The 25,166-nt window shown below is 45.7% G+C and overlaps 1 protein-coding gene across 1 annotated transcript in view; it reads left to right on the top strand.

The window, feature by feature from the left end:
* Nucleotides 1-16,550, top strand: part of LOC143185604 (uncharacterized) — a 24,322-nt gene extending 7,772 nt beyond the window's left edge. The window contains exons 2-4 of the mRNA XM_076388745.1: nt 5,480-5,930; nt 12,600-12,754; nt 15,811-16,550. Coding sequence (XP_076244860.1) covers nt 5,480-5,930; nt 12,600-12,754; nt 15,811-16,548 — 1,344 coding nt within the window. The 3' untranslated portion in view covers nt 16,549-16,550. The remainder of the gene's footprint in view (nt 1-5,479; nt 5,931-12,599; nt 12,755-15,810) is intronic.
* Nucleotides 16,551-25,166: the final 8,616 nt, after the last annotated feature.

Genomic DNA, 25,166 nt, shown 5'->3' with positions numbered 1-25,166 from the left:
GATACAATTTATTTTTCTCCGACGCGACGCAATTCCCCCCTCCTTTTCTTTCTCCGTCTAATCAACTCGATCCACGTGTTTTCGTGAATCGGGACGAAATTCGGAATGGTAGCGCGGGCCCGCCGTTCAATAGTTAGTGTGTAAGTAAAGAGACGTACATATGTATAAAGTCGAAGATATCTACGTGTTCATGTAAACCGGTTGCTCGCGTACGCCATTGGAATTCGAGTGAAAGTAATGAAGTCGCGAGAGATGAAGAGCGCGTAACGTCGAACGTGATTGTGAACCGAGCATCTAAAAGAAGCAACGTCGGAATTACTTTCGATATAACTATAAAAGTTGATTGAACGTTAATGGATATCTCAATTTCGTTAATAACGAGTTTATTGCCCGTCAACTTTCCTTTTCTTCTTTTGCTGCGAATCTTAACGATGTTTTATAGCAAATCGCGAACGATTACGCTCGTAAGTGGATATGGAAAACGTGAAAACCGAATTATGGAAGCGAGTCGAAACGAGACTTCTACTGGTTTACTGATTTTCATAAAAACGAGTCAAAGATAGAGAATTCGTACAGGTTTGCCGAGTTAGTTAACTAATCGTAAGCACTTAGGATGCGGCAATGGAGTGGCGCACACTGCTAAAGGTTGCTAATGGAGACCTTAGTACTCACGAAATTAGTTTCCTTACCGTAATCATCGTGGTTGTAAAAGTCCTGAAAATGAGCGGTAGAGTCGATTGTGGAAAATACTTTAGGCACCCTAATATAACGCGTTTATTGCCAGGGGACCCACAGGGCCAGGTGATTTTTTCGAACAACCTTCACAAGTCTCGAAGGCTAATGCGTTCGTACCGTATAGGTATATGTACTATGTAGTTACCTATGTATTTAAACGAGCAGATACCTATACCTATATACATATTTGCGAAGAAGAAAACTGAAATCGAAAGAAAAAAATGTAGGTAGGTAGGTAGGTAGGTATGTAGGTAGGTAGGTGTAGTTTCAATTTAGTACGAACTTATCGAATAGGCATCACAGACTCTCGTTGTCTAGAAAGTGAAATTTCGATAGGAGAACGACGAGCAAGTAAGTACGGTCTATCGAAATCCCTTACGGTCCAAGAGGAATCAAAGGGCGAATAGGGAGGCTGGAGGAGGGAAAACATCAGGGCGGAGCCTGAACACAGGAGGAGGAATAAAACGCGCAAACGCGATACACGCCTCTCTCTATTTCTCTCTCCCTCTGTCTCTCTGCTTCTCTTTTGCTTCCGACTTCTAGCAAGCTTGTACCGCGTCTGGTTTTCCCCTTTTCAACTTTATATAGATTTTTACCGAGTCAGCCGGCTCGCTTCCTTCCTCGTATTCGCCCAGACTTCACTATATAATGTCTTTCTCCTCTGCTGCTAGCCGCACGGACCCGAGAAATCTCTTTTTTACAAAAAAAATCTGCAATCGCGATGTATCTACAGTACGTTCCTTCGCGCGAATAAGTTGGATAACTTGATTTCGTCTTATGAAAATGTTTTCCACGTTTCGAAGATAAAGAGAAGAAATTTTCTCCAACTTTGAATTAATCTTGTTTTTCGAAGTTACGTATCGATCAAAATTGCTGGTCTTATGGTGCAAGTCTAAGCACGATCAAAAGTATAGTTGCCGAAGAATTTTCGTACCAAAAGTCAAGCGCACTCGATGAAAGATTCGTACAATTTCTATATCGGAATTCCCCATTCGAACGAATGCGTTTGATTAGAAAACGAGATTGCATATACGTTGCAAAAGTTGGAAATGAAACGTGGATAAGGTTAAGTTACCCCAAGAATGCACTGAACTGTTAAGAGAACAATACGACACGTGTTGTACGTGCCCTAACCTATAATACGAAAACGAATAATTCGGCTGACGATGCGTGCAGTGACATCCTACGGATGCTGCGGTCATTATATACTCTGTTATTCCGTTAATCTCTACACATATACATATGTAGGTGCTTACATACTTTCTTACCGCTAATCGTAAACGGTGCTTTCAAATTTTTTCATTTAAACGTTTCACCGTTATCGTATCAAGACGTATAATTATTGAAATTCTCTCACCTTGTACTGTAATGCGATTAGGTTAACTTGTTGGGTCGTCGCAGGTTCGCACAGTTTCAGACCTTTGAGAGTCAGCAACCAGTTGGTTATCCACATCCACGGATATTATTTAGGCTTTTTGTGCCTACGTGTGGTACGCGCACACGTTGCTCACAAATCACAAAGAATCATCAACACACACTCGATAATAAATCATCAATAGTAAATCACAATCACTTTACACTTTGCACAAACAATGCGACCTTTATTTGAGAAAAATTTGGCCGAATTTCAGCACTGATTCACCTGAAATATGCGACGAGACAAACACGTTCGTTCGATCAGGATTCAGAAAAGTGGACGAGTCCACTCGATCGTGACAAGTTCTTCTTCTTAACGTACACAAGTCGATCAAGTTTGAAAAAATAATGCACTTGGTGTATTTTCTAGCGACTTAGCTTTTCGCGAATAATATCAGTCACACTCGATCTATGGTAATCTCGAAAATACAAGAAAAAGGAGACACGATCGAAAACTCGCGACGCTAACGAGCGAGCCGTTAGGGAAGAACTGACCGTTGAGAACAGCGTTGCCAACATATCTATCGAGAAAAAAATCAACAATTCTAGAATAAGCGATCCTTCTAAAATCATAATTAGAGGTCAAGGCATTAATACAATAGGTAGTAATTTTTTTATTCGGGATATAACCTCGCATAACTTTATTTTCTGGTTAAGTTTTTATATCCAAACTTTTTATAGGTAGGTATTATTTCTTTTCGATTACTTTTTCCCCGTTACAACGCCGTCAATTATATAGATTTATAGCACAATCTCTGTATTTATAGAAATACCTATATTTTATTTATCATTTTTCTTCTATGTCTATTCAGTAAGCACTTGTCGAGAAACATATTAGATTGGATGACATTTGAGTAACATCTTCGAAGGATTGGGAAATTTGAAAATTCCCTTTGTGCGATTTGTTACAATTGCATAGAAAGGTTCTGCTAGTTAAGGAACATTACTGGCAATAACTTCATTATCTGTTCAATGCGTTATACATGCATTAATCGTGAGAAATTTATGGGCAAATTGTTCCGAGGGAAAGGACGGCTTTGCGAAAGGTTCGAAATGTTCGAATCGCGTGGCCGTGATGCTGGCAGATGACAGATCCGCAGGTATACAAGGTATTAACTGTGCAAATTCTTGGAGACTGGTCACCGACACCCTCTAATGTTTACCGTGGTTAGTTAATACCCAGAAGGGCGTTAACGGACAATGCCCGATTGAATGGGCAGCCGTTTAAGGGTTTTCCCAAAGCGAGGTACTTTCCGAACCGATTGACCATAGTCCCCGACAAATCGCGATACTGTCGTGCAGTCCGAGTTGAAGAGAACAATAGCCGTCGAAGAAAAGGTCTACGTAAAGTGTTATTAATTCCTTGATTAGGGCATCGTTGCCCGTACCGCGCGGCGCGGTGCGGCGCGGTGCGGCGCGGTGCGGCGCGGTGCGGCGCGGTGCGGCGCAGGTAGAGAGGATCATCGGTGCTAAATCACCACTGCTGACACTTGTTTCGCCAACGTATTTATCAATTTTAACGTAACTTTTACGTACCTTGCTCATCTGTTTCATCTGTTTCGTCTGTTTCATCTGTCGTTGTAGGTAGATACTTAGGTTATATCCAGTAATAGGAGCTTCATATTTGAACCATCTTCTCGAAACTGAAAGGTTCACTTCCTCGAGTCGCGCTCTAGTAAGGAACTCAATTTACTTGTTAGATATTCGACTCATCGACTATCATTGATTATTAGCGAAACATTCGCGAAAGTGTCGCGAGACGTGCGCGTAGAAGTGTGCGAGGTATGTGGCTAAATGCGTTGGGACATGTGCGATGCCCGTGCAACTCGTTGCACCAGAGTTCACTATCTCTCACTCAATTTGAGCCTCATCCGCCGTAAGCGGATCGACCAGGCTGGCCTTTTAACGTCGGATAGTCTCGCCTCTCCTGCCTCTAGAGCATAGACGCCTATAACAAACATTATCCACCATAATGCCCCCGTGTAAACATACCTACCAACGTTCATCCTCGACCTCTCATCTCCTCTCCCTCCTCTTTCCACGTTTCATCTTTCTCTGATGCATTGCATTTCTCGCTGTTCATGGTTCGTCGACCGAATAAAAACTTGGAAGTTTATTTACCCGTTTAGCATTTAGAGGGAGGTTAAGTTTTTCGAATAAGCTTCCTCTTTCGTAGGACCCTCGCTACTCTTTGCTTTCTTCCGGTTCAGCACGCACCGTTCTTCGACTCTCGATTCACGTAGGTGCAACTCCTCCCGTACACCTCCTTTTTAGTGCATTCTGGTCAAACAGTTTCGCATTTAGACGAATTCAGTTTGAATCGATCTAATTGCATACCTATTCGGCTTTCGATATTCGAGAAATTCTATAGAAATGGAAACTGTTCGGTTCGGATATATTTGAAAGTAGTTAATTGTAAATAATAAATATTCAAGATAGTTGATATTCGCTCTCTTAGCGGACTTTCATAGCAGGCTTCCTGAATTGAGAAAAGGGCCCCCATGGGTGGCCATTCTCATGGATCCCCCACCAGTGGTAAGCCTACTCCGAAATCCCCACCCCCGTTTTTGGGAAGGGACTGAGGTAGGGCCCGGAAAACTATTTAGGGATGCCACAGTGGGGGTAGGTCGCAGTTTGACCGAATCCCTGTACAGGGCATCAAGTATTCGTGCTTGGCGCAACCGAGTGATTTGTAGCAACGCGTAGTCGCTCAGGCGTGTCGAGTGTACAACGGATAGTAGTGAAATTTTCCGTTCTTTTTTCTACCGCTAAGTATCGGAGAGATGGAATGTCTGTGATATTCCAAGTTATGTGCTGTGAGAACCTTCGAAATTCGTACAATTACAATCTTGGATCTACGCGAGTGAATGTCTGGATATTTTGAATACTCTGAAGGAACCCGTAACTTGGTACGTGCCCCTCCTTAATAAATGAATTCAAGTAACGAAACCGTACGGTGCGCGGCGATATGACAGATCGTTAGTAAAGACCGATGCGTACATACCTAAACAGTAGCTACTATTGACGTAAATTTTGTAAATACGTAGGTATTTATTCGTGACAGGAAGGTGATAAAAGTAGTATGATTCCGCGTAAAAGATTGCCGAAATTACGAAACAACAGAAAGAATGTATACGTGCATGCTTTTTGCTGGTGAATTTTCACCGAGAAACAGTAGGGGAGGCAAGCTTTTTCTTTTTCGTGTCGAACTTTCCGGCTCCTAGTTTTGTAGTTTTTTCAGGTGGTAGAACAGAAAGATTGTTAGGAATTTGTTAGGGGATTTGGAAGGAGTAACGAAGAGTGTGTAAGATTGCGATTATGATTGCAGGTGGAGGAGTACGGAGGGTTCGAGTGCGCGCGAATCGGCAACGTGTCGGTGTCAGAAGTGCCGGCGACAAAAGTGTCGGAGAGCAGCACGAAGGTATCTTTACAATCAAGCCAAGAGAATTATCGGGAGGAGACGAGCTGGTGGACGGCAGAGGAGGGCGAAGGTTTAAGAGAGCGTGATAAGGGCGCAGCTGTGGCGGGTGAGCTGGCTTGCCTCGCGGGCTACATGGCGGGGTACCTGAAGGCGGCGGGCGCGACTTGCGCCCCGACCGGTAGTCCTCAGTACCACCCCCACAGTCATCCAGCGATGGGGGTTGGTACTCATCCACATCCGCACTCTCACCCGCACCCAGGAGCACCTCATCCTGGACTACCGTCACCTTTTGCCCTAGCTACTCACGGTCATCCGCACCCTCATCCTCTGGATCATGGATTGGCAGCTTTCCCACAAGGTTTGTTCTCTTATCATTTTTCAATTACCATCTTCGAACTAGTTTCGTTCGAACAACGGTCTACTTTAGCGGTTGATACCTTCGAAAATTACGCGGGATCGTTCAGTCAGTTAACGGGTTGCATTCGGTAACAAACAACGGTCAAAGTCTGAATCTAGTATCGTGAGGTGGCGGTAGTTGGCATCTCCAGTTGCTAATCGCGAGGACCTTTTCAAAACTTCATTTTTTCTTTTATTTCCCCCCTCTCTCTCCTTTTCATCAATGTCTTTTACCCTTTCTTAATTATTTTGAGATTGCATTTAATAACAATAACAATAACAAACGAAGGAAAATAGACGCTTTCCGTTTTCCTGTAAGTTAGCATGCATCTTCGATCTGAAAGGCTTCGTAGTTACTGTATAGATAGGCGCGTATCATATTTTCTGCTTTTATAGATACAACTTAAGGAAGAAACATTTCATCGATTATGAGCTTGAATGAAACGATAAATAGCAGTAGATAAACGTTAATCAATGTATCTAAAGTGGTTGTAAACTTTCTGCCTCGTTTTGTCTATCTTTAAGCTTCTGATATTACCGTTTTAAAAACGGTGCACGTGCCTCAGTTCATTTTACGAAACGTACACTACGTTATCTTTCAGTAAAAGTATTTCGCCCGTCCGCCATAATAGGTATTATTGATTGTCATGCAAATCGATGCATCGACTGAAGCCGTATCAGGCCGAAGTAAACTCGGGGCTTCTTACCTATAGTCAGCTTCTACCACTCTGTGGCAAGCGCTTCGATGCATTTTTCTTCGACGTACCAGCCTTTAAAGCATCTGCAACATTTTTTTTCCTTTTCAAATCAAATAAGACCCTTGTAAATACATATTACACCGTTATAGAAGGACACAGTGTTAGACGGTCTGCTGTTCTTTTCCTTTCCATTTAACAATTTTCTTTCAATATTATTTCTCGAAACTACAACAGTATTCAACAGTATTTTTCTTTTGAACAGACACAACCATTCAAATATCGAAACATCGTTTTAGACTGGTTTTCATGTTCAAATTGTTTTTGTTTGTTTACAACTTTGCAAAAAAAATAGTGAACCCCATCGTGTATTTTTAAGATCCTTTTGTACAAAGCTCTGCATTAATACCGCAATACAGTTGCGGTTGAACCATGTAGTACGATAGAAAAATGTTGGCTTATCTGCGGAAAAGAATGAAAGAGCTTTCTGTTACGTTACAATCGGAAAGTGGTGAAAAAGATTTCAACCTAGAATTTATGGGTATTTCGGAACGAAGATATGTCTTCAAAATCATTGAAGCATACAGGCTAATTCGTTGGACGAATTCCAGTCTACTTGTACGTACATACATGTTCATTTCCTCGTGCTAGATATCTGTATTATTGTAAAACTATTTCCTTAGACTGAGTATCGCTGTACAAACCCCCATAGCAAGTATGTACGTTGTTTAGAGTCGGAAGAGCCTAATATAAGGGCACCTTCTCTCTGTACTGTAGTCTCCTTCGCGATGGTTTGAAAGGAGCTCTGAGAGGTGGACGAAAAAGAGGGAGAGAAAGAGCAGAGGGAGGCGAATGTTGGCAAAAGGGTAGGAGGTAGGAGAGAGAGAGAGGGGGGGGGGGCAGAATGCTTCAGCGAAGAAGAGTAGAGAGAAGCATGAGAGTAAGCCGCTTATCAGGGTGGCAGCAGGCACTATAGGTCCAACCAACGCAGATAGGTGGGTTTCCATGGAAACACGGATCTGTCCGTTAGGTCCTACGTATCCGCGTCCAGCCGCGTATCCGTTGTAGGCGTATCCGCTACACGAAAAGCCGTAGGCCGTAGCCGGAGAGAGGAACGAACTCCGTATGCCTCTAGCTTTGGACGTGTTCGTACGAAGAGGGCATGCGGAGAACGGAAGTAGCCGGACGGCCTATTAAAAGGAGGAAGAAGAATGACTTTTATCGTTCGTTTATCAAAAAAACCTTGTTACAGAGTCTGTCGTCGAGGCTAACTTTCAATTCAATTCAAGATCGATTTAACCTTCTTTCTTGAAATAGTTACATAATACCTATGCCAGTTGCTCGTTCTTTTGATTAAAAATTGTTCAATATCAGCAATCGCGACCTCGACTGCTAGATCGGTTAAGAGATGAAAATGTGATCGTATACAGTCATACGGTGTACTGTACAGGATCATGCATTCGATCGTGGAACAAAGTAATAAATCTTGGGTCTGAGCGGTAATGGAACAAGTGTGTCGAAACGTTATCGTTAACTTGGCCAAGATTCCACCCCGATGGTTGGGGACGTTGCGAGAGACAACGGGTACGTGGGAATCGTATCATATGCCTCTCACCCTTTTCTCGTTCAACGATTACTATTTGTTGTCGCAGAGAAATTGCCCGTTCACTTAACTTCCACTAACTCCCGGTGGGATCGTGACGCATAAACAAACATTCCTGCCTCTGATTTTTAGTAGAAATTGAATGGAAGGGTAATCAGCGGGCACTCGGTCTCTTTAAGCTCCAAATATTTACGCGAATGTTCCGTTCGTGAAGCATAGTAACTAGGTACTAAATAGTATCTGTCAAGCTTTTCCATTTTTCCCGATATCCTGTCCTTTATACTTTTTTCTCTAAAAATAGTGTCACCAGTCACGGTTAGTTTTACAAATATCCGCTCGAATAATAATAATAGTAATAAGAAAAGAACTTTTCATTGACTAGCTTGTCAGTTTGGATAGAATTGCAATCACTCAATTAGGCGTTAGGTTAAGGGTGGCACGTGGCGCCAGCACGTGCACCCATCGTCGGCACCAAGTGGCCACAAAACGTCGAGCTAAGCAAGCACACGCAAAAGCACCAAAGAGAAATCTTAGTCGGAATCGCAATACGAACAGCTCACGTCGATTGACGCGTGTCACGAGTAAATTGAGTACGTAGACGATGGCGTTTGGCGTGGCCCGAAAGAAGAGAGAGGGGTCCGGCTACAGGTCCAATCTTAATTGCAGGATAAACACTCGAGACTGAGTGAAATATCGCGTACACTGACATCGATATGTACTTGGATGCTTCCCTCTGTGTTTCTTACCGTATCTTCCTCTTAGTCATTTCTATGCGTGTATCTACTTATTACCCGAATGATCCTGGACGAAATTCAATCTTTGATTCTTGATTCTTTTATCGATCGATTTTCCAAAAGAAGATTATTTTCCTTTCACTACAGCTTCGACACTTTTAGAAGCGATAAGCAGGTTGCGCGAAGTAGGTGGAGCAGTCACGAGTGTCGTCGAAGCGGAAGCGAAAGAAAAAGGTGTACATATGGTTTGGAAGACGGTAACACGAAGCTTATCCGATTATTCGCCTGTCCCGGATGTGTGTTGGTATTTCGTTACTTATGCTCCTCTCTACTAGATTACCATGTAACACTGACTAGATTCGAAGGCCACGCGCGTTTCTTTCCGTTCGCGCCTTTCAAACTTGATGTGCTCCTCCCGAATACTAATGACTCCTCAATTCGTTCCTATTCTTGCTTATTATTTCTTGTATAAACTTTCGCTTTTAGAAGCAAAATTATCGCAATTCTAAAGACAAGCAAAAGATAAACTTTATCATTCCCACTTTGATGCAGCGATTTCGTGTAGAGATCGCACCGTAAACGCAAAGTCGATCAAATGTTTTCGTAGCTGATGGCCTTTTAGAATTCCCTTTCCCAAAGGCAGTGGCACGTGCTATCATCCCACGGTCCCGTGAATAATCCATTTCTCCGCTTACGTCCTATATCGTCCAGCCAGCGGTAGCCTATTCGCATTTTAGCTTTTAATTAATTTTCGATTCCCTAGGTTTTGCGTCGGTTGTTTCTTTTCGTCACTTATTGTCGTCGAATGTCACTACCGTCGCGCCGCGCCGCGCCGCGCCGCGCCGCGCTGCATTGCATCGTAGCCTATCGCATCGCATCGCATCTCGTATTCTATGAATAACAAAGTAATCGTCATCACCGTCCTCGAAGGAGCTTGTCGGTGTTGTCGCCCGTGGCCTTCTATTCTTCTTCAGTTTCACAATATTCGCATTAAATGTGAAATTTACTGCTCAGTCTCAGCGACACGAGCGTTTGACTCTTTTTATGAGTGACACTGCACAGAGCAGCCAATTAATTTATCGAATTATTACAGCAGGATTCTATATCCGATTTTTCCTGTCGGGCATCGCAATTGATATTGCCTAATTTACGCTTTTCGATTGGGTGGGCTCTACCATACACGTATATTTGTAAATTTTGCTGTGAATAGGTTAGCGATATAATTGATTTGTCAAACCATAGAAACTGCATGCTATCGTAAGAACTATTGGAATGTTTCATCTGTTGAAAGGAAAGTGCATAAACGACTGTATAGCGCGTCCATTTGCCGATTCGCGACACATTTAGGAGACACTTTGTTGAGTGAAAGAAATGACTGTGAAATTTTGTTAGCAGTCCATTGACTTCCATGGATTCCGTTCCACTTGGTAGATCGAAACACGAAACCCCGCGCGCAGAGGGAAGGAAGAATCCAATAAACGGAAAACGAATTTGCTATTAGGGTCGCGTCTGATCTCGTTGTGGGCCAACGAGGCAAAGCAACCCTTATATCAACCCCTGGCTTCGTCTCGCGCTGACGATAATAAATCGAATCATACTTCAGGATGCAACGGGTGTTTGCCGCCCCATTAGGGTTGCTTAGCTAGTCACCTTTCGACAAATCAGCGCGTCTAAATCGATCGTATCTCTCGGGGCGGTAGAGAAATTTAGTCGGGAATTTTTGTGCCAGTTCTAAAGAGCTCGCGAAGAGTACGCGGTAGAGTAGAGGGAAGAGGGATCTCTGTGTTCGATTCTCGAATGTGCTCTCGCGTAGAATTGAGGCAAACGAAGGGCTTTTCCTCGCGCCCACTCTGTCGAAGCAGGATGGAAGCAGGATGGAAGCAGGCCGAAGGCCATAATCGGAATATCCATTGTCTCGTTGCTGGATGAGAAGCTGGCTTTCACAGGGACCGCGATGTACAGCTGGTAAAGGCCGTCGTTAACGGTAGCACCGCCAACGCCCACTCAACAATCAAGCATCCTCTCGCTGGATTCGTTCCACTCTCTTTCCCCCAGAGGAGCCTTATCCCTTGGCGTCCCAGCCTCCGTTGCGCGTTACTTGGATACGGAACACACGATACAGATCATAGATTGAATCGCGATCGCGGGTGTGTCGTGGGCATCGTTGCGACGAGCGACGCGCGACGCGCGACGGTAGCGGACCGGCACGGAATTTTACATTGTGACCAGCGCAATCTGCCTCGAAAATCTCTACCTCTGGCTGCCACGCTGATAGCCCACTCGACCAGTTCGTTAAGCAACGATCACTCGTATGCGTCATCGTCGTCATCCTTTGCTTCGACGCGTTTTCTTACGTATCGTTGGTGGCTTAAGGGAACGGTTTGGGGACCGGCAGAACAGATACCACTGATACGAAACACAATGCGCGATGCTCTTGCTCCTCACGAACCACACCTCCCCGCTAACTGTCACTTTTCATCGACGATCAGCATCATGCCTCCTTTCCTCGATTCTCCCTCACCATCGGCACGCTTAGCATCACTTTCCATCTGTCTCGTAGTCACTCATGCTCATAGGTATCGTCCGTTGTGTTGATAATTATAATTATCAATCTTGCTACGTTAATACGAGCAGAAAGATCTAGACGATTCAGCTTTCAATCGCAAGTTACGTAGCTAGTTACATAGCTACTAGCGAATCGCACTTTTCCAAACCCATCCTTTTATTATTCATAGGCATAGTTGGAACGTTGTATTTTGGCGTGTTTGGTAGCATCGTTTGCAAAAGCAGTCGGGAGTCGGGAACGAATCGCGACTTTGGTCCTCTAGTCGTGTATTCCGGGGTGTACCTTTCATCCCTCTCCCTCTTTCACCGTCGCTCTCGTCGCTCTCGTCTCCTCTACTCCCTCATCCACCACCAACCATCTCGCTTCTCTCCCATTTCACCGTCCTCCACCTTCTCCTCTTCCTCCTCTTCCACCTCCTCCTCCTCCTCCTCCTCCTCCGCCCCCCTCGGCCCCCCTCGGCCCCCCTCGGCCCCTATTCGCCCCTGTTCGCCCCTGTCCCTCCTGTCGCCCCAACCTCCGTGACCCCCTCATAAGCGGATTACGTGGGTCCCGAAACGAGCCAAGCGAGGCTCGATGGCACGAGGAAGGTAGAGGAGGGTAGGTAGATCGTAGCGGGGAACTGTTCAAAATTACGCTATCTCGACCTCGCAACGCTTACACCCCTCCGCACCACCCCACCCCCTTTCCCATCAACCGGTCTGCAGTGGTGACGCTTCACCCTCCTCGGAGTCGTCGAGTAGCTTCGACTCGTCTTCGTTCTCTGCCCGACCGTCCTGAATGCTCCTTTTCCGCTATCACCGACAAATATGCGTGTACCTAGTGTATTCCGTGTCTCGAGTAGATACAGTTTCCATATTCGTTGAACGTGAACGCGTGTACGTTCCGTGTCGACAATTTTCTACCCCTGTCGAACGAATTCGATAAAACCTGCTCGAATAGCTATTAGATTCGACACTCTTACTGCGATATATCGATATATGTACATGCCTATCGATTTCGGTTACGTTACATGTTCGAAATTCTTGTGTTTCAGGAATGAATCAACGCAAGCAACGGCGAGAGAGGACAACCTTCACTAGAGCTCAGCTGGACATACTGGAGGGACTGTTTACGAAAACAAGATATCCGGATATCTTTATGCGAGAAGAGGTCGCTATGAAAATCAGCTTGCCCGAATCGAGAGTACAGGTAAATTCATGTTCTAGTTGCTTTCTCTTCACTTGACGCGCCCCGATTGTGTCGTCATTTCGAAGGTATGCGCGTATTGTGTGCGAATGTAGTTGTTCGTTGTTGCTGAAAAATAGATCGAAAGGTCGATGTATGCGGTAGCTTGACTCGTGACACGTTGGGGATGTCACCGAGAAGGAGAACGATCTGATCGAAGGAGGGTAGTGAACGGCAGAGAAAGAGAGAAGGAGAGTATGTATGTAGTTCGTGCTGCGGCAAGCACGGACGAGATTTAAGATATTTACACAAGGCGGTGTCGCGTCGCGTCGCGTCGTACGCCCCTTCGATTTCACCATTGTTCCGAGCGTTGCTGTACGTTGATAGATGTGCCGACGAGCTCGTTGACGCGTTTATTGCGGTCCTCGTGACAACTTGATTTAGCTGTGGGGGTCTCGAAACTCCAAATTCAAGACTCCAGACTCCAGACTCCAGACTCCAGACTCGGGACTGTTTGATTCGTCGCGATCGCGTTACCGTATACATAACTAGAATGAGATGTTCCCCCAACATCCAGGATAGCGGTCGAACGGATCCAATAAAAAATTGAAATTCGGTAGATAATCGTGAATTGCGCGCGATCGTACGAGGAATTGCCGCAATTGCCGCAATTGCCGCCATCGCGGGTTCTAGGACAAAGCGGGGAAATTCCGCCCAGTGGAGTTAAGCTCTCCGTGAATGGAGGTGCAACTGCAAATGGGTGTAGCATTCGTACGTCACGGTAGCACACACGTGTGCCTGATGTACGTTGCAAAGGCGTACCCACGTGAACGAATAATATCCGAGAGGGGAGAGGCGGTTCTAAAAGTTTCCGAGGGAGCAGGAGAAGAGAGAGCTCGATCGCGCGGGGTAGAAGCGTGTGTAGGTAGAGGAATACAGAAGCGCGCGATGCATGAAGCACAACATATAGTTGATTTGTTCCTGGATTATAGCCCTTCGTTCTATCTCACTCGCGAGTTTTTATACGCGTCTTTCTGCGAGAGAACGACACAGCTGCGCGCGATGTTTGCTACGTTTCAATGCACCAGGTCGTTTGTCCGTCATTTACGATCGGGGAACGCGTCAAAATGTTATGTATCTTCTCGGTGGAAAAAGAGGAGAGAGGCGAGTGTGCACGCTCTCCGTGCAGAAACTGCAACATATTTTTCGAACACAAGTTTACGTAACAAATTTATTCGTACCTATAATCTTGATTATTCGAGAAAGCGTTGATGTTCGCGGGCAAGAACGATACGAATGGCAAACTGTGGGTTGTACTAACTTGTAACAGCGATCAACGCGCATCAGGTAGATATGTACACATTTCGGTAACCGACTGATCAATACACGACATTTTCTCTGTCTTCTTAGGGATGTGTCGTGTATATTACGGCTATCCATGTTCCTATATTATGTAGAATTTCCATGAAATCGTGTCAATAGAATAGGTAATGCAAATAAGGAAATGTATTTGTCATAACGAAACGTCAACGCAGCTGCTCGAGTCTGTGGCCAATGGGTTGGTTCCCCGCGTTGGATGCTAACCAGATGGTGATGCAATTTACACCTAGCCATCGATACACACGGGTAAAACTGACTGTGGTCGCCCCCGAGGGCTTCCGGGTCGCACCGTGGGCCGTTTGGTTGGGTTAGGGGTAGCTACGAGCTCGAGTTGTGTGCGTTGCCCCTGAGGTGAACGAGAACGGGTGGGGCGTCGTTGTACAAACACGGAGCGGTAATGGGCGTTCTCTCGTTCTTCTTCCTCCCTGCACGCACCCATTTCTCTCGCTCCCTCTCATTGGAATCATTTCTCTTGCGGTTGATACGCAATATCTGCGTTTCACGCTCGTCCTCGGATCTTCGCACCCTATTTTCGGAGCGGTGTTTATCGAAGGAGAATTCGCTTATTGCGCTGCCAGCAGATAAGAAACCGAAGAAACGGAATAAGCAGAGCAGTGTTTCCCTTGAACGATATCTACGTATGTTAGGCGTCTCATTGAAAAATCATCGTTACTTGTCGACGTGTCCCCATTTTAAGCTGGATGATTGTTCGATTCTTTCTTTGAAAAGCTTTTCCCCGTTCCCTATCCCTTCTTTCGTTCTTGTGTCGGCCAACTAACGCGGAATCCGTAGCGGTTTGGAAATGTGTCCCGTGTTCGCTTGGCCGATTCGCACTCTTCGCAACAACCGTTACAATGCCGTTGATAATAACAACAATGACGGCAGGACCCGCTTTTAAAGGTACGGGCATAGATTCATAGGATCGCACCCCTGGCCACATTGTATACCGGGATTACAGAGGGTGCGTGAGGGGGAGTGAAAGGGTGCCTATGCTCGCAAGTTTGCGCTTTGCGGCCTACCAGGGAATACTCTTTGTCCCTTTTCCTCTTCTTATCGGGTAGGTAGGGAAGAAAGTGCGCGTGAGAGCGACAAAGGGGAGGTCGAAAATTTATAATCCCAATTACGTAGCTATTTCCTTGCGTTTCTAGTTACTGCCGCGTCACGTAAGTAATAGATATAATAGTTTCTAATCGCGAATATGATTGCATTTGTCAGGTAAATTTGTTCGTATAAAAGAGTAGAGTGGAAAGAAGCGCGAAGCGCCCCTTTGGTGGGGCTTTGATTCGCGCATGCGTGCCGAGAAACGCGTTCGTGAATTCGAATCCCAAGGGATAGAGGAACGCGCGGGCTGGAAGAGCATAGGACCATGATGAGTACGCGCACAAAACCCCTCTGGTTCGGTTCCTTGTTATTGTTGCGATTTAATGAAATGTTACGGCCGTCCGCCCGCGATTACTTTCCCATTGCACCGATTAACTCCCCATCATCGAAACGGTCTCCCTCTCCCTGTCCCTCGTGACGGGACACCTTTTCTTCTTAACGATCCCCTAACGGCGCGGGGTGGTGATTTCGACCAGAACCTCCGGCTATTCTTCGCATCGAATCTCGTTAGGAAGAAATCGAGAGGAGGAGCGATAGACAGTACATATCGGAGAATGTTGATCTTAATCTTCGTGCTCTGTTTGCTTTTGTTCGAACAGGTGTGGTTCAAGAATCGGCGGGCAAAGTGCAGACAACAAGCACAGCAGCAACAACAGCAGCAGCAGCAACAACAACAGCAACAGCAGCAGCAACAAGCGAGCTCACCATCGAAGGGATCGCCAAGATCGACTCAGACGCAGAGCAGCAGTAGCAGCAGCAGTAATAGCAATAAGATGTCGACGAGCTCGACAGCGGCGGCCAGTAGGCGCTCCTCACCGGTTTCTCCGCCGCGCGGTAAAGAAGCACCGGGTCCCAACTCGCCGCTTCTCTCGACAACGTCGTCCTATCCTCGTCTAGGCGTAACGCCGACCGGCGGGAGCGGCGCGAACAGCGCCTTGACTACTCCCTCGCCGCCGCTCACTCCTGGCTCCAGTCAGCTGCCGCCGTCGTCTTATCCACCTCCCATGAACCAAATTCATCACGGCGAGTATGGTTTCGCTTGGAGTTCAGCGTCACCAGGCTCGGTGAATCCGAGCCAATGTTACGCCGGTCAGACCTACAACGCTTACCCGACGCAGAACCCATACACCAGCGGCGATTATTACCATCACACGCAGATCTCTCACATGCATCATAGCCCGCAAGGAAATTACCAACATCCCCAGTATCCTCACAACATGACGCATTTAACTATCCACCATATGAATCCAACGGCAGCCACGAACGACATGGCCGCGTCACCCTCAGATTCCGACGGTTACATATTACCCGAGCAAAAGTATCAGACGATGGTATAGCGCTCCTCTAGATCTTCCACAATATTTCAGCGCGGGCAGGAGACTACAGCCGCGGCTGGATCCTCCGTGGTTTATCCCTGGCGTTTCAACACCGCGGCGAGTTGTCTCGAAGTCAACGGTAACATCGATTCCGACGACAACTGATAGGTAAACTGATTTATATAACAAATCATTGCTCTATCTAACCGCATTCATTTCGCATCCTGATGTATATGTACCTACACCTATGTATATTATCCTACGACCGTGTTACGAATAGAAACTTGAAAGAAGAGTTTCGATATGATTTACCGTACACGCTTACTCGGAAAATCACGATTATTGCATTATCGGATCAATCTTTTTTTTCTTATATTTCGTACCGAGCAAGTACCTATTTCTGTGAATCCTTCAAGATTCTCGCAGAATCGAACTAACGTATCGCAAGTTACACACTTGTTTGTCGTTTGAATTTCGTGCGATTTCTGTAAACGTTGATGAAGATTCGAGTAAATCATCTCTCATCGTCGTTTACAGAGGGTTCGTCGAAACCTTCAAGTGAAGAACAATATTAAGATAGATAGCCGAGTAGTTCGTCGATACGTTCCTCGTCATTTGTAACGCCGACGAGGCTCTCTAGCGTTCGATCACGTGCGATTGCATTAAATAAGATTTCTGGAAAAGACGTAAGCCCGAACGGATATTATTATTAGCAAGGATCTTGAATCGGAGGTGAGAGAGTGACATTTCGCGTTCAACGATTATATATTATCGGCTGGTGTGCTATCGACACCTGTTCTCGCCTTCGTTGGTCAGACGGGGAACCAAGATACATTAGTTGTATGTACTTTAACACGTACCTATATCTACTATTGACGCGCTACATTTCTAGTTCGTATTTTCGTCTTTTTCAGAGACAACTGGTCAAAAGATCGTCTTTGATATACGGTTCGTTAACGTTAGGTACACAGTCTTTCGAAAAATGAAGTCTACATAATCGTAAAACGATCACAGATGCACCTGACTTGCTCTTCAAATATCGCACTAAGCAAATCCTGAGACAATCGTTTGAAATAGAACGTCCAATTATCTATATTTCTCGTCACTCAATATCGTACATTTATGATTTCTCTTTCTATCTTTTTCTGCGACGATCGAAAGTCGTACCACATTTTATATATATTTCTATTGGTCTCAATCATTTTCTTTTTTGAGAGAGAGAGAGGGAGAGAGAAAGAGAGAGAGGGAGGCAGACAGACAGAGTGTGTGTGTGCGTGCGTGCGCGTGCGCGTGTGTGTGAGACTCGCCCGTGATGTATAAAATAGCTATGAAAAAGGAAAACTAATCGGGACGTGCGCTCCTCAAATATCGACTTGCACATTTTTCATGCATCTCGAGAAACCACGAACTATTGTTTTATCGTATAGTCAACGTTATTTGTATTTTTATTGCAAAATGAGTACTCATCGTCACTGCCATCATTACTCTTATCGTTAGTATCATTATCGTCGCGATCTTTATACTTAATTACGATTAATGTTTTGTTGATAAACATTCATATCAAGTACGGTCAGTAGCCAGAAGTTTATGTAAATTGCATTAGCGGAGACTGCGTGCATGAGCGACTGTGTACGAGTATGTGCGTGTGAGCGTATACCTTTGGCAAATAAGAGATGGAGAGTGAGTGAGAGTGAGAGTGAGAGTGAGAGAGATGGAGAGGGAGAAGAAAAATGGGTTTTCGGAGAGTAGGCTCATCGACCAGGAATCGTTTAAGAACGCGCAGAAATCCTGAGAGATCGCATGGATGCGTTATCGCTGATTCATTTTTCGAGACTCCTCGACTCTCGGCCCTTCTGTGGGGCCGAGTTAGGCACGTATGTAATCCAAGCGAAGCACTCGAGGCTAAGCGTCGCAGCACTTTATAAAAAAAGGAGAGTTTCATTATCGTGTAATGATTTACGAGAAAGAGGAGAGGAAAAAGCAAAACAAAGAAAAGGAAAAGAGTGTAAAAGGCGAATAATTAATCATGAATGTATATTTCGTGTATACAATCTTAATGAATATTATTGTAGTTTAGAGAATGACATACATACCATTCCAAGATATCAGTAATATTAAAGATAGCAGATGATAACGAAAACTGTAACGATTATCGTGCACGCATAGATGTAAGTCACAGTTTGTAATGATACGATTCGAATGTACATAATTGCATCTACCTTGTAAGATACATGATTGTTTCATCATGTAAGAAGAAGATCTTCCTACGTCAAAATAAAACATCGCATATTATTAATAATTCATCGTTTTATTTATAACCGAACATGGCGTGAGGAACTACGTTATCGCGCTACAGTGCGAATTAATTCGTTTCGCGTCGATTCTAATTAGCAGAAAATTATTTGTGTAGATACATGCATGGCGCGTTCCGTTTTCCTCCGTTTCAACGCACCTATACCTATAGCTTACGTATCGCGACTCGGCCTCCTATTAATCACATTGATGGTCGCAAGATCTCGTCGCCGCGGGCTGCAATTTTGCTAATGCACCTGAAATTAATTAACATCGAAGCGGGTTCGCGTCCCATTATTTCACCGTACTCGCATATCGATCGCAAACCATTAAAAGCCATATTAATTACAGAATCGTGGTCACCGTAATCGCAAATACAATTTGCATATAAGCATCGCGGTTCTCTTGAATCAACGTTATCGTGTTTTCCGCGAGATTAAAAAACGTTTACCTGCCAGGTGAAAATGAACGAATAACCTTTTGGATATGTATAGTTCCACTTTGACCATCGGATATTACCCGATATCATCGTATGCTTACTAGCAAAATTAGGTAGATACGTAGGTAGTAGATAAGTAGCTCTTCGAATTTGCCGGAAATATCAAGATAAAAGGTAGGTATCGGCTTTCGTTCCTTCTTCTTTCGTTTCAGGTATTGCATGTTTGCGTTTTGAAACGAAATCGAGCTATTTGTTTAGCAAATTGGTAGACTGATTAATTCGTTGAGCTAATTGGTAGGCTTCGATATGGCGAAGCAAAGCGGTGTGCATTGAAGCGAATGGAAAGATGCAAGATGACTATCGTTATCGGAGAGTTTCGGGGCATAGAGTCCTGCAACGGTCCATTAATCTGGACCGTCAGAATCACAGGTGTTCGAAGAAGCGCGTGTGTTGCGCGGTAGATACGCACGTAGGATGATAGAGGCCGATAATAGAGAGGGGTAATAGCGAAACGCATCCCTGAATGGTTGAAAACTCGGAGGACAAAGGATCCCCGGCGAATCGATGCCAGCAGCAGCAGCAGCAGCAGCAGCAGGCCGGTCCGTGGTTGCCTAATTGGACAGATAGAGCAAGTACCTGTCCTACCTTTTGACGGCGTAATCCGGTATCCTTTCTAACTCATCAAATTAACAGGCTATAACAAATCGGCCGGGGTGCTTAAGTACTTGTTCAGCCCTTTGATGACCCTCGCGCATAATCGCGGCGCAAATCCCACATAGGGAACGTGATACTCGGTTCACATTCACACCGTGCGTTTGCCGAACTTCTTATCAAATGGCGAGACCAGATCGTTACTTGAAACGCTTCTTTCGTTTCTTCGATTCGTCGAGTTTAGAAGAAAAAGAAAGGATTAACGGCGAGAGAAGGAGAAAGGGGTTCGATCCTTCCTGTGATATCTTGGCGACAAGACAGACAGGATATTAGCCGGGTTTGCGAGTGTCGACCGTTCACTTTCAGCATGGTGAAGACAATGGCCTTGAACTTGGCCGAGTGCTGCGGCGAAGAGTTAAAATCGGCTTGCGTTTAGCCGGATCCCATTATAACAACTCGGAGCCGGCCGTAAGCTTCATGGCTTGGTTCCGCTCACTGTGTCACCGGGCTAAGCCCCGACTTACCTACCTATCCTTGCAAACCGCACTCTTACCCCTTTTCCTACAGTCTCCCTGTCTATGACCGTTTAATGCGAGCATTATGCCTGATTGCCACACCTACCGATACTTCCTTGCTTATTCGACGACATGCGTAGATGCTATTCGAACGACCTTTGTTCGTCGAACGCGTTCAGGCTGGTACAGCCGAGCATTTTACGTTATTTTACAGTCTTGTTCGTGTGGATTATCTAAACTAAACAACTGAAAGTATAAGATGCAACGCTCAGTTCGCGCGTCTGCTAAAAATGACACGTGACACCGCTTTTTATTTGCGATTTCTCTGCAATGCCTCGTTCTCTTGTCTTTTTCTCTTCGCGAATCTGTTCAAACGTACACGAACAATATTGACAATTATTGATTTACACGATGTCGAGAAGAGACGAAGATTATTGGGAACGCGTTTCAAACACGGACTCAGCCATGTTGTACTCTTTTCCTCGGTAGATCGAGGTCGCAGGTGAAATTGCATTTCACTGACATTTCTCTCCGAGTGTTTGCACGCATTCTATTTTTCAGCTGCGTCTCGCTGGCATGACGCATCGAAAGGTTGATGCGCGAGTAAATCGTATACGTATTATAAATGGGCTAGAGAACAGTTTACCGTTAAATTTCCAGGAATTCCATTTCAATATTCATATCTACTTCTATAGCTGTTTTTCCACGTTTCACCTGATCGCGGACGGCATCCACAATAATCGGCGGGAACAAAGCTTGTTGGTTAGGATCAAAGCTTTACGACCTCTCGCAGACTGTTCAAATTCGGAAGAGACTTGTTAGTCGATTAGTATGATATCCGTAACGATAGGAAGACGTGGGAATAGACAGAATAGTGGAGAGAAGAAAAGGGGGAAGGCTCGAAGGAGAGGGGTTCGGCGGGATCAAAGAGGCCAGCTCGCGCTCTCGTAACTAGATTTTCCATTCCCACTTTGAGGATTGCTTAATGCTCTATAAGAGGCCGTTTTAAACTCGATGAAATCGAATCAGGCAACGAATCGAGATCGTGGCGCGTTGCAAATTCGATTGAAAGGCTCGCCAGTCGGTGCGCATCGAAACATCGTCGGTGTTTCGACCTCCCTGCTTTGATCTTTTTCCACACGTTCGAGTCGCGATTGTCCGTCGAAAGAGAAAGACGGAAAATTTCGTGTGCGTCATACTTGCTAAACGATACAGCTTTTTTCTTAATTAGCATCGTTGCTGACGGCAGTCGTCACGTGGTCGGTTCACGTTTCTACGTTCCATATCAATTCTACTATGTACTCACTGTTTCTGCGTTGCTGCGCTGTACCCGCGCCCGCGCCCGCGCCCGCGCCCGCGCCGGTCTCATTCGCTAATTCTCGATCGTTGTTGCTTTTCACGTCAACTTCGATCACTTCACGAAAAAATGAAATCGATAATTCGAATTTACGATTAATTCGACTGAATTATGCTCATCGGTCAGGGTGAGGGGTCAGAATCTCAGGCAGGAAGTTAAGGGGCGCGAATGCATTGTTAAGCTCCCTCTATCCAAACATTCGGTTTACTCTCGAGTAACCAACACACCTATTTTCCCTGTTCCTTCTTCCCATCTCCCCCACTTCTCCCTCCTCTCTCTCTCTCTCTCTCTCCCCCTCTCCCTCGCTTTCTTCGTTTCGACTCTGTTCTCTTCTCGTTTCGTGTTGTATGGTCCTGTCACCCTCGGCCTTTCCGGAGGCTGGTCGAGAAACATCCTAACAGGTAATCCTAAAAAATGGACCGTCGGTTTCCGCCACCGCTACCGGATCGAACACACGCGGAGATTCCTTCGTCGCTCTTTTACTGACACTACGATATCCAAACGTAGATATATCTATACCTACCGTACTTAACATTTCTCACAGATTCGCCATAAATTTTCTGCCCTATATAAATGCCTTCTACCTAGATAGATAATTGTCAAGGTTCCTCTGCTTTCTGCTGGAACTGTATAAGCTCCCTCTATCCGAAATTACTATCAGTTTTTGAGCTAGCAAGGCGAAAGGAAGTTCACGTCGATGAAGTATCTCACGCAAGGATTCTTCACCCATCGACGAACGAGTTTTTCATTTTAAGGAACCCAGAATAGTTGCTTCGAGTGTATAAAGATGTAGCTATGCATACTTATAGGCTGTAAGGAGACTGCAGTGCATGGAAAGCGCGAGAGTATAGTGAAAAAAGATGAGAGAAGAAAGGGAAGAACTAAGAGAGGAGTGAACGTGAAAGAAGACAGGGAGAACAGAGGAAAAGATCAAAGGTGATGGAAAAGACGAGAGAGAGGGTGATGTTGGGAGATGTTGGGAGAGGTTGGGAGAGGTTGGGAGAGAGTCAGGGGAGAAAGAGAGAAAAGAGATTGAAGGAAGACAGAAGTGAACTACTCTCGGCAAAGGATCTTTCCCGTGCACGAGAAGAGAGAGCTGAGAGAGGGTCCTATAAATAATTAGCGAGGAGTCGCTCTCCGCTCGGCGAGCGTAAGCCGCTTACAACCCCCGTTCACCCTGCTCTTCCCCCTGTGTCCTGCGTTCGCCTGGCCCCTTGCCCTCGCAGCATCTACCTTCCCCCGGTTCTTCACCACCCAATTGCTGCCCCTCGCGACCATCGCCACCCTCCTCCACCTCCTTTTCCTCCCCCTCCCCATTCCCCTCCCCCTCCCCCTCCCCCTCCCCCTTCACCACCTCCTTTTTCCTTCCAGCGCTCCTACAGTTTCTCTCGAGAAACGGGAAGATTTCAGGCAGCCTTCGTTCGCCCTTCAACGACAACCCTTTGTCGATAGCTCCCATTCCTACAGATAGAAACAATTAACGCTACACGTTGAAATCTGCATGGGCAAAGCGGCAAAGCGGCAAAGCGGCAAAGCGGCAAAGCGGCAAAGCGGCAAAAGGGCAAAGGGGTAATGAGGAGCGGAAGAAATTCCGTCAACAATGAAAATAACGCGAGCTGTTCTTTCGCCGAGTTTGAAGATACTGGTCGACTGATATAGGTAGATATACAGCTACTGAATAATTTGTTCAGAAATAGGTACATATCTTTTCTCGAGCGAAATTTTCCGATGAATTGAAATGGAATCGTCGATGCACGACACGGGGCGAATAGGGTTGCTGGCCGTGCGTTACGATTCGTAGGAAAGGGAGATGTTGGGAATGGGTTTGTCAGTGCTACAACGGATCGGCTTAACATCGGAGGCGCCGATGTTGACTAACTGGGCTAACAACGTCGCGGCGTTTGCCAGTCGGCACGTGGCACGCCTCTCCGTGGTTACCTAGTCGATTAGCCGAGCTTACGTTTATACCCGCCTCGTTTGTTGCTCCTTTCGACGTTTCGCTTCTCCACACTTACCGTCCATTCTTCCTATTTACCTTGAATTTACGTTTTCCCCTGGGATCGGCTCTTCTTACCTACGCTATTTCTCGCGAAACGTTTTCCTCTAGACTAACGATAACTTTCGCTAAGCTTCCATGTATTTACTTCGAACGTGTACGATTCGTCGTTTATTGTCGGAGGACGTAGAGAAAATGTGAGTTTCGGAAGTGTATGGAAGCGTGGAAGTCCATGGAAACACGCGAAGTTCGTCTTGATGCGCGTTATAGATGGACTGTGGGTTGACGTTGGAAGGGCGTCGCGACGCGACGCGTGCATACGGGCGTACGCGTTCGGCTTACGCGTGTGCATTACCTCACGCACAAAGTGAATCTCGGATTACCGGTCTCTGGGGCTCGTGGAAACCCTACACCACCGGTCGCTGGTAAAAACAGACAAGTACCGACTATGCCCGAGAAGAGTAAGGAGCAACGGGAGAGAGACGAAGAGGAATATAGCGAAAGGGAGGAAAATCGTGAGCTTGATGGAAGTCTGGCATCCACGATTCAAGTTTCGACAGACGCGCATCTCATGGCTGCACTGTATTAATGGGTCTGTAATAGCCTATTTGCGATCGCTAATAGCCGAAACCCCGTCTCGTTTTCCCTCGGGAAATCTGGACGGTTCCCCATGGATCGCACAGTGGATCCTTGTTGGTTCTTCTTCGGCTACAAACGCGTTATTTTTTCCTACTAGGTACGTACCCTATAGGTCCGCAGCGGTGGAAGAAAGTTTTATTTAAACAATTAACGCGACAGCGACCCGTCTTTTTGTAATCGCTTATAAATGGTTAAGTAGGTAGGTATATAGCTACCTTTGTCGAGCAACGGTCACGTACGCAAGCGAGCGAGGTTCAATTTTCTTTTGTACGGTAACGATTTTTAACCAATTCATGGCCATCGTTTCGAATGTACATAAGATAGGAAAGGTCAGGATGGAAAGCTGGACGAGTCGCGCATTGTTCGAAAGAAATGTTTCGCGTCCGGCGGAACTGTAGGAGAAAATTCGGACAATGCGAGAGGAAAGAGCAAGGAGAGTGAAAAAGAAGGAGACACGGGGTGCAGGTAGGCGGCGATAGACGACCGGTGCTGCAGTCGTCTCTATGGTCCTGCACCGGTAGAACCGATCAAAAACTCGTTAGTCCCGCTTCGACTTTGAGGATAACAAATGTGGGAACGTGAATGAATTGCTTCCTCGGAACACCCACTTCTACGAGCCTTTAATTCGCTTCCTTCTGACCACCGGTCTTACGCAATTCACGGTCTCCACGACAATCGAAATCGAGCAGGTATTAAGATGACCCTAAATTAATCGGACCTTTTTCTACCACTTTTTGCTAACAGTTGCGT

The sequence above is a fragment of the Calliopsis andreniformis genome, chromosome 12, assembly GCF_051401765.1.
Source record: "Calliopsis andreniformis isolate RMS-2024a chromosome 12, iyCalAndr_principal, whole genome shotgun sequence".
Taxonomy (NCBI): domain Eukaryota; kingdom Metazoa; phylum Arthropoda; class Insecta; order Hymenoptera; family Andrenidae; genus Calliopsis; species Calliopsis andreniformis.
This window is presented reverse-complemented; position numbering and strand designations above follow the sequence as displayed.